The sequence below is a fragment of the Nematolebias whitei genome, chromosome 3 (genome assembly GCF_014905685.2).
Source record: "Nematolebias whitei isolate Nwh7 chromosome 3, NemWhi1, whole genome shotgun sequence".
NCBI lineage: Eukaryota > Metazoa > Chordata > Actinopteri > Cyprinodontiformes > Rivulidae > Nematolebias > Nematolebias whitei.
Window position 1 is genome coordinate 9,569,991 of NC_056500.1, and position 8,436 is coordinate 9,578,426.

The 8,436-nt window shown below is 40.6% G+C and overlaps 1 protein-coding gene across 1 annotated transcript in view; it reads left to right on the forward strand.

Moving 5' to 3' along the window:
• Positions 1–1,171: 1,171 nt before the first annotated feature.
• Positions 1,172–8,436, forward strand: part of upf1 (UPF1 RNA helicase and ATPase) — an 11,893-nt gene continuing 4,628 nt past the window's right edge. The window contains exons 1-17 of the mRNA XM_037697949.1: positions 1,172–1,231; positions 1,346–1,552; positions 1,896–2,038; positions 2,702–2,791; positions 2,914–3,081; positions 3,544–3,724; positions 3,913–4,074; positions 4,353–4,440; positions 4,674–4,772; positions 4,878–4,986; positions 5,212–5,371; positions 5,480–5,598; positions 5,709–5,873; positions 6,234–6,348; positions 7,029–7,172; positions 7,428–7,641; positions 7,727–7,844. Of these exons, the coding sequence (XP_037553877.1) occupies positions 1,388–1,552; positions 1,896–2,038; positions 2,702–2,791; positions 2,914–3,081; positions 3,544–3,724; positions 3,913–4,074; positions 4,353–4,440; positions 4,674–4,772; positions 4,878–4,986; positions 5,212–5,371; positions 5,480–5,598; positions 5,709–5,873; positions 6,234–6,348; positions 7,029–7,172; positions 7,428–7,641; positions 7,727–7,844 (2,240 nt within the window). The 5' untranslated portion in view covers positions 1,172–1,231; positions 1,346–1,387. The remainder of the gene's footprint in view (positions 1,232–1,345; positions 1,553–1,895; positions 2,039–2,701; positions 2,792–2,913; positions 3,082–3,543; positions 3,725–3,912; positions 4,075–4,352; positions 4,441–4,673; positions 4,773–4,877; positions 4,987–5,211; positions 5,372–5,479; positions 5,599–5,708; positions 5,874–6,233; positions 6,349–7,028; positions 7,173–7,427; positions 7,642–7,726; positions 7,845–8,436) is intronic.

Here is an 8,436-nt window from a genome sequence, read left to right on the forward strand (position 1 = left end):
CGTTCATGTGTGTGGCTACCTCACAAATACTTTTCTATCTTAGTGTGTGCTCTGTTGTACACCTACATCATGCCTCTGTGATTTATTGTGCGTTCCTGTGTTGAGGGAGTGTCTATGTGTCATTAACAAAGCACTGTAACAGTAATCTCACTCTGTAAAAGAAAGGCTTTGAAATAAAGAAAACTAAATGATTATGTGTAATGAGCATATTTGGTGTCGTTAACACTCCATAATTGTGCTCACTGACAAGCCACTCTTGTTAAAACTCAAAACCCTTAAAAACTCCAATCCTTACTTTCACCACGTATTACAAAAATGAATGAATGTCCAGAGGACCAGACTTAACTTCTTTAGATTTTTCTACCTGGATTATTGAGCATGCATCAGGAGATTACAAAAATTAGTTTCCGTTATGGGTTTATAGCAGCTGAATGAATTGTCTTGTTACACTGAAGTAACTTAATGCTTCTATGGATATGTTCCCCTTTGCTTTTTCATTTTTTTAACGTAATTTAAGCACAATGTGGACAACTTAAAATCTTAAGGTCAGGACCCCATTTTGGTCTGTGAAACATGACGTAGAGGTTCCTGAGATAATTGCAGAGTTCAAATAATATTGCTGATGGCCTTTTTTTTAATTGCCATCAATGTTATAAGAAATAAAAATTGTCATAAACCGATTAGAAAATATTAATACCATGGTTATTGAGGCTGTACTGTCATTATGAACTTGTTAACTGACTGCAATGTAGCAATGTTTGTTTACTTCAATCAATGATTGCCAGGGTTGCAAATATTTGTCACTGTTATTTTGTAGGTCAAGAGTGAAAAAGTTTGAGAATCATCTTTTAACATTTTGATGTTCTTTGATTGGACTGAATATAGTTTATTTCAGAGTGAGATTTGGAGGCCTAATAGTAGATGTATACATTAATTACTCTGGAAGCTCAGTGTGAACAACAATTTTTAAAAAAATCAAGAAGAATATTTAGCACTCTAAATACTAAATGTTTACTGATAAAAATCCTGGGAGTGGGGGTAATTTTTCAGATTTGATATTGAACAAAAGCAAAACAAACTACGTAATAAAAAAAAACAGAGTGTACGCTCTTCAATTTTTTTCCTATCTGTGCCGTCCAGCCTCCTGCTACGTCACACGTCGAGCGGCGCAGGGAAGTCCGTCACCGTCGCTCACTGCCTCTCTCGGTTGAACCCCGCAATACCTTTCGAGGTTCTGATCGTCTCCATTTTTTTTATTTGGGTTCAATTTCAGTCTCTAGGCGACCGTATTAAGGATATATATCGACAAATAAACACATTGTGGATTTGAATTGTTTTTGCGCAGCTGCTGAAACCGTGGAGTAAAACGAAAGTTAAGGGTTGGAAAATGAGTGTGGAGGCGTACGGGCCGAGCTCCCAAACCCTCACCTTCCTGGACACTGAGGAAGCCGAGCTGCTCGGAGCGGACACCCAGGGCTCCGAGTACGACTTCACCGATTTCACGCTTCCCAGTCAGACCCAAACTCAAGCCCAGAGCCAGCTGGACGGCCAGGTTTGACGCTTTCAATTTCTCATGAACGCGCGGTAATGACGTTAGCAAGAGTTAGCTCCTAGTTAGCCCGCTCTCATTAAATTTAGCCTCGCTTAGCTTCGCGTTAGCTCGGTTAGAAGACCGTTAACTGAACTTCTGATCACACGCCAATCGCCTCAATGCGTTTTTGTGAACTTTTCGATGTAAACCGAACTCACTGGTTTGGAAAGACACGAGGATTTGTAAACGCTGTTATTCTTTCAACCTGTTATTAACTGGTTTTTCCGCGCTGTGCACCTCAGCCGTTAGCATCTTCGTTAGCATCGTTGGTGTGTTTGCTAAAACGATTTTTGCTGTGCTGCAGGTTAATGGTCCAGATGAAGGTCTCCACAACGGAGGGTTGGATGACTCCGTGATCAAAACCAGCCAGTTGTTGGGCGAGCTGAACTTCGAGGAGGATGAAGAAGACACGTATTACACCAAAGACCTTCCCGTACACGCATGCAGGTACTGTCAGACTAACAGGAGCACCACATGTGCATCTCTGTGTAGCTTCATCTGTCATCACTGTCACCCCGTCATCACAATCATGATTTATTTTATTTTGTTTTTTACACAACAAACCCAGTGTATACGTACCATAAAAACAATAACAGTCTCGATCCTGTGTGTCTGTCAAAACAGTTTATCGTCATGGTGTCAAATATACTATTCAAGTTTGATGATCAGTTCATGCCATGAGTCTTAAAAATAGGTCTAACAATAATCGCATCTATCCACTGTCACAATCGTTGTCACATCCATTTGGATGGACCTGAAAAGGAAGAAGCGGGTAAAATATTAAGATAAAGATGAGCTTGAACTCTATTGATGCCGCAGGAATGGATGGATAGTTTTTCTGATTCTTGTGCTTAATGTCATAATTTATACTGTACTGACCGTTATTTAATTTACTGGAACAAAATCTTTAAGTAGATGTAAAGGTACCAAACTCACACTATTAAAAAAATGATCGCTTTTAAAACTATGTCAGGTATACAAGACAAGATTAATAATTCCCATGTTTCCTTCAAAAAATGCTACTTAGACGAGTGCTGTGTGCTTATGGTCAATGATAAATACACGTTCTTTCTAGTTAATGCAGCATCTCAAATGCTTTTTGGTTTGCAGCTATTGTGGTATTCATGACCCGGCATGTGTGGTGTACTGTAACACCAGCAAGAAGTGGTTCTGTAATGGTCGTGGCAACACATCTGGCAGGTTCGTAACCTTCTTAGCCTTAATGTTATTTAGATAAGTGTGATGATATGATTTGCAAACTGTTATTACAACAAAATGAACAGCTTTATCAGTTGTTTCATTACAAGTTTATTAACTTCCAGCCACATTGTGAACCACATGGTGAGGGCCAAATGCAAAGAGGTGACACTGCATAAAGATGGACCGCTGGGTGAAACTGTGCTGGAGTGCTACAACTGTGGATGTCGCAACGTCTTCCTCCTGGGCTTTATCCCGGCCAAAGCTGACTCTGTGGTGGTGCTTCTTTGCAGGTAAGTGTGAAAAGCAGATGTCTGTTCTCTGGCTGGTTGTTGTATAACACTGCCCTTAAATTCTCATTATTTTTCGTGTTCATAAGAGAACACGTAACATCTGAGAATCTGATTATTTAGATTCCTACTTTGAAGAGTCAGGTTTTCTGTAATGTTTATTCATTAGGACTTATATAGGTTTTAGTCCTGTAAATTTAAGTGTTTACAGGCTCCTGCACTGAATTGTGATTTTGAATCTTGCAGAAAATAGTAGAACGATGTTTAAAATGACTAAACTGATACTTGTATAGGTCAGATATTTTAACTTGATGATAGTTGTTCTAATTGGACTAACAAATACAGTTAGATGGGAGAATCTTAAAAACTCTGAGGAGTTGAAATCAACGTCCATGTGTCCTCTCTGTTGTGCAGATTTTATTACATTGTCTTTACTGTCTGTTTAAACCTTTTCTGTCCATATAGGCAGCCCTGTGCCAGCCAGAGCAGCCTGAAGGACATCAACTGGGACAGCTCACAGTGGCAGCCACTGATCCAAGATCGCTGCTTTTTGTCCTGGCTGGTGAAGATCCCATCAGAGCAGGAGCAACTCCGAGCTCGTCAGATCACTGCCCAACAGATCAATAAGCTGGAGGAACTCTGGAAGGTAAAGACCGTCTCTTCTTTTTGGAAGGCAGAGCAGTGTTTCAAACACGCAGCCATCACAGGTTAAAGAGCTGCTGTCTACAATGACAGCTGTTAGTTTTAAAGATGTCTGTCCGTGAGGGAAATGAAAGAAGTTCTTGTGATCTTAGAGTTTGAGTAGCTGTTTTTGTGGTGTCTTTGTTCTTATAGGACAATCCCACCGCTACCTTGGAAGACCTGGAGAAACCTGGTGTAGACGAGGAGCCCCAGCATGTGCTGCTGCGCTACGAGGATGCTTACCAGTACCAAAATATATTTGGCCCGTTGGTCAAACTGGAGGCCGACTATGACAAAAAGCTTAAAGAGTCCCAGGTACAAAGACATTAAATCTACATCAGAGAGTCCTCTAACTTGAATTAACTTAGACAGATGTGTTTCCATGGTCAGCTACATGAGAGCAGAAATTTTAAAAGCACAGAAACTTTAATCTGTTAATTAAGCACTTGATTTATAGCTGTTATCACAACAGTATTTCTCCTGTTGGATATTTTTATAGTTTATTTTCTCTAGTTTTGTTGCAACTGTTGTGTAATATTATTATTATTATTCATTTTTATTTGTTGCTTTATGCTTCTTTTTTTCTTTTCCAGACTCAAGACAACATAACAGTCAGGTGGGACCTGGGACTGAACAAAAAGCGGATTGCGTATTTCACTCTGCCCAAGACGGATTCAGGTGGTAATTTTCTAAGCTTTTTTTCCTCCCAGTGGTTCTGTGGTGCAGGTGTAGCTCCTCCCCTCCTCCCATCAGCCATCAGAATTGCATGCAGCCTTGCTGATCCCTGCGTCGTTTGATGGCATGTCTGCGTGGTTTTGTTTTAGTCGCTTTTGTTTATAGTGGGGTATTTTAGAAGATCATTTTTTGGGCAGTTTTAGCACAAAAAGTCTCTGACTCGTTTGTTTCGATTTCAGACATGCGACTGATGCAAGGTGATGAGATCTGCCTGCGCTACAAGGGAGACTTGGCTCCGCTGTGGAAGGGCATTGGTCACGTCATCAAAGTACCAGACAGTATCCTTTAGGAGTTGGCTAAGTTGTCCACACTGCTTCTACAATTTATTTTTTAGAACCATTTTTAGGACAAGCCTTGGTTTCCTTAATGTTGTGTGTTTAAAGACTATGGCGATGAAATTGCCATTGAGTTGCGGAGCAGCGTTGGAGCGCCTGTGGAAATCCCACACAACTTCCAGGTGGACTTTGTTTGGAAATCCACCTCTTTTGACAGGTGAGCTGAAATCGCAACACTCCAGTTCTGTTGAAAACAATTTTTTTTTTTACAATTTCTCATAAGTTATATCTAAGATACATTACATTTTGCAAATAAGCATTAAGCTAATTAACAAACAAAAAAAAGTAAATGAAAATGTTAACATGCTATTTTTGGTAAAAGTAAAATTTTTTCCTAACGGTGAAAAAAATGGAATGAAAACTCCCATTTGTATCTGTACAGGATGCAGAGCGCCCTGAAAACCTTTGCTGTTGATGAGACTTCCGTGTCCGGCTACATTTACCACAAACTTTTAGGCCACGAGGTCGAAGATGTCACCATCAAGTGCCAGCTGCCAAAGCGCTTCACTGCCCCGGGTCTGCCTGACCTTAATCACTCACAGGTCAGACTTGAAAACAGCATAAACTGTGATCAGATACATATTAATTTAGATAAATAGCACCAAGCAGACGTGATAAACACTGTTTTTTCTCTTCCTGTGTGTCTTCAGGTGTACGCTGTAAAAACTGTGCTGCAGAGGCCTCTCAGTCTGATCCAGGGCCCTCCTGGCACTGGGAAGACCGTCACCTCTGCTACGATTGTTTACCACCTGTCCCGGCAGGGCAATGGGTGAGCTGAGTAGTTTTTAATTAAAAATATTTTAAGAAATGTGTTCTACCTTTTTGTTTCTTTTTTTGAGGAAGATTTAAATGTTCCTATTCTGCTTGTTTGTCCTGCAGGCCGGTTTTGGTGTGTGCTCCCAGTAACATAGCTGTGGACCAGTTGACTGAGAAGATCGACAAGACTGGCCTGAAGGTAGTCCGCCTGTGCGCTAAGAGCCGAGAGGCTATTGAGTCACCGGTGTCTTTTCTGGCTCTGCACAACCAGATCAGCAACATGGACAGGTCAGTGGTTTCAAAAGTCTCTTGGATGTTTTTATTGTCACTATATGCTGAGATTTTTTTTGTTTTCAGGTCTATATTAAAGCCTTTCTTAACCAACGTTGAATAAACTGGAACGTGACTTGCTCGTTGTTTTATCTTTGATGTGGAAGTTTAAAATTCTTTGGATTTTTATGCTCTTACTCAGTTCTTGTCACAGTTTTTAGCCTTAAAATAGTCACATATTTACAAATCAAAGTACGTCAGGTCACAGGTGAGCAATAAACTAGTGATACTGTTATTATGCGATTGCCACTGTGATCAAGTCGAAGTTTCGTGACGGGACTTTTGATAGATTTCAACAGCTGTCCTTGTCCTCTGTAGCATGCCGGAGCTGCAGAAGCTGCAGCAGCTGAAGGATGAGACTGGTGAGCTGTCGTCTGCTGATGAAAAACGCTACAGGGCTTTGAAGCGCACTGCTGAGAGGGAGCTGCTCATGGTAAGGAAGATCTCTGGACTTTTACTGTAACTGTAAGAACAGCAGCTGTTTGAGCAAATCTGTGTATGCTGTCATTATAGGTAATTAACTATTTATAGCTGTGAGTTTAGTCTTGTTTTAATGTTCTTATATGAGTTGCTTTTACACAATCCCAGAACAGAAGCAGTCAAATTTCTTTGCCACAACCCAAGTAATTATTTAAAGGAAAAGGGCGTGTGTTTTAAATAATTTGATCTGACATTGTGTGGCAGCTACCCTGCTGGCACAAAGATTAGGTAATATTGTTTTTGATCTTGTGTGTGAATAAATAAAGTGTCTGGAGAATTTATTTTCTTCTGTTACGCTAATCATTTCCACTCTTACTGATACTGTAGACGAGTCAAAATCAAATCACGACCGAAAAGTTGTTGGCCTCATCTGTCATCCTAAATGTGCTGCCAGAAAACAAATTACTGCCGTTTTATTTTTGCATCGTGTCGTTAACTCTTGTAGCATCTCAAATGTTTTATTACAAGAGTAAATGGACAAAGCTGACTAGTAAAGTGCGCTTTGGAGGATTAAAAGCAAGAACTGGACATTAAACTTCTTGACGGCTGCCCCTTAGAAAATGATCCGATGCTTTTCTCTTTTTGTGACATCTCGTAAGAATTTAAAATCTTCTTCTTTTTTTTATTGTTCAGAATGCTGATGTGATTTGCTGCACCTGTGTTGGAGCTGGAGATCCCCGTCTGGCCAAGATGCAGTTTCGTTCCATCCTGATCGATGAGAGCACTCAGGCCACTGAACCCGAGTGCATGGTGCCTGTGGTTTTGGGGGCAAAGCAGGTACCAAAATGCACACAGTCCAAATAAAAAAAAAAACAGCTGGTGAAATGCAAAACAGCTAATGTGTCCATTGCACATGTTCTCTCAGAAAAGGTTAATATGCGGATTAGGGCAAAAATCTTTGTGCTTAACAGCTGTGACTGCAATTACGTGTGATCGTTACTAATTAAATTATTTTGAGTCAAATTTTGTTTATGAATTCTTGAAGTATTTTATTAAACTAACCCACATTTGTGTGATTTATTATTATTTTAGCTTATTCTTGTTGGCGACCACTGCCAGCTCGGACCTGTTGTGATGTGTAAGAAGGCAGCCAAGGCAGGTCTGTCCCAGTCTCTGTTTGAACGATTGGTGGTTCTGGGAATCCGGCCAATCCGCCTGCAGGTCCAGTACCGCATGCACCCAGCTCTCAGTGCCTTCCCCTCCAACATCTTCTACGAGGGTTCCCTGCAGAATGGCGTCACCGCAGGTTTGACAGAAATATTTGATTTTATTCTCAAACACACTTTTACATCAACAGGGTAAAGATTCAAAAGCTTTTATTTTTCTTCCAGCTGATCGCATCAAGAAAGGCTTCGATTTCCAGTGGCCTCAGCCTGATAAGCCCATGTTCTTCTATGTGACTCAGGGTCAGGAGGAAATAGCCAGTTCTGGAACTTCATACCTCAACAGGTAACAGCAAACACTTAATGAAATTTCTTTGCTCAGATTAACTAGAATATCAAATTAAGAATACAGTAGTCCCTCGCTATTTCGTGGTTCTTTTATCGCGTGCTCGCTTTATTGCGGTTTTTCAAAATAAGATTGGACATGACACAGAAATGGCTAATTGATGGATGAGCCACACTATTGGCATGGAATTTTTATTTAAAATAAATTATTTTAAATTATTGGACACCTGCTGCACCTGTGTGCAGCCCAGAGCTGCAGAAAAAGCTTCATCCTGCACCGTTGTGCAGCTCTTACTGCATTATAAACTTCCTGCTGTAGCTGGTCAGCTGTTCAGCTACAGAGCGGAGAAGTGGGCGTGGCCATGAGCGCTCACAGGAGGCAAAGAGCAGAGAAGGCAGGGAGCTGTAATCATGACATTCTGTGCTCTTAGAGCTTTACAGTTTAGAAACATTGTTTAAAATATTGCAAGAGTGTGAGAAGTGTTTAAAACGTCTTTATATCGGTGCCGATGCGTGGTTTAAACACTTCTCACACTCTTGCAATATTTTAAACAATGTTTCTAACTGTAAAGCTCTAAGAGCACAGAATGTCA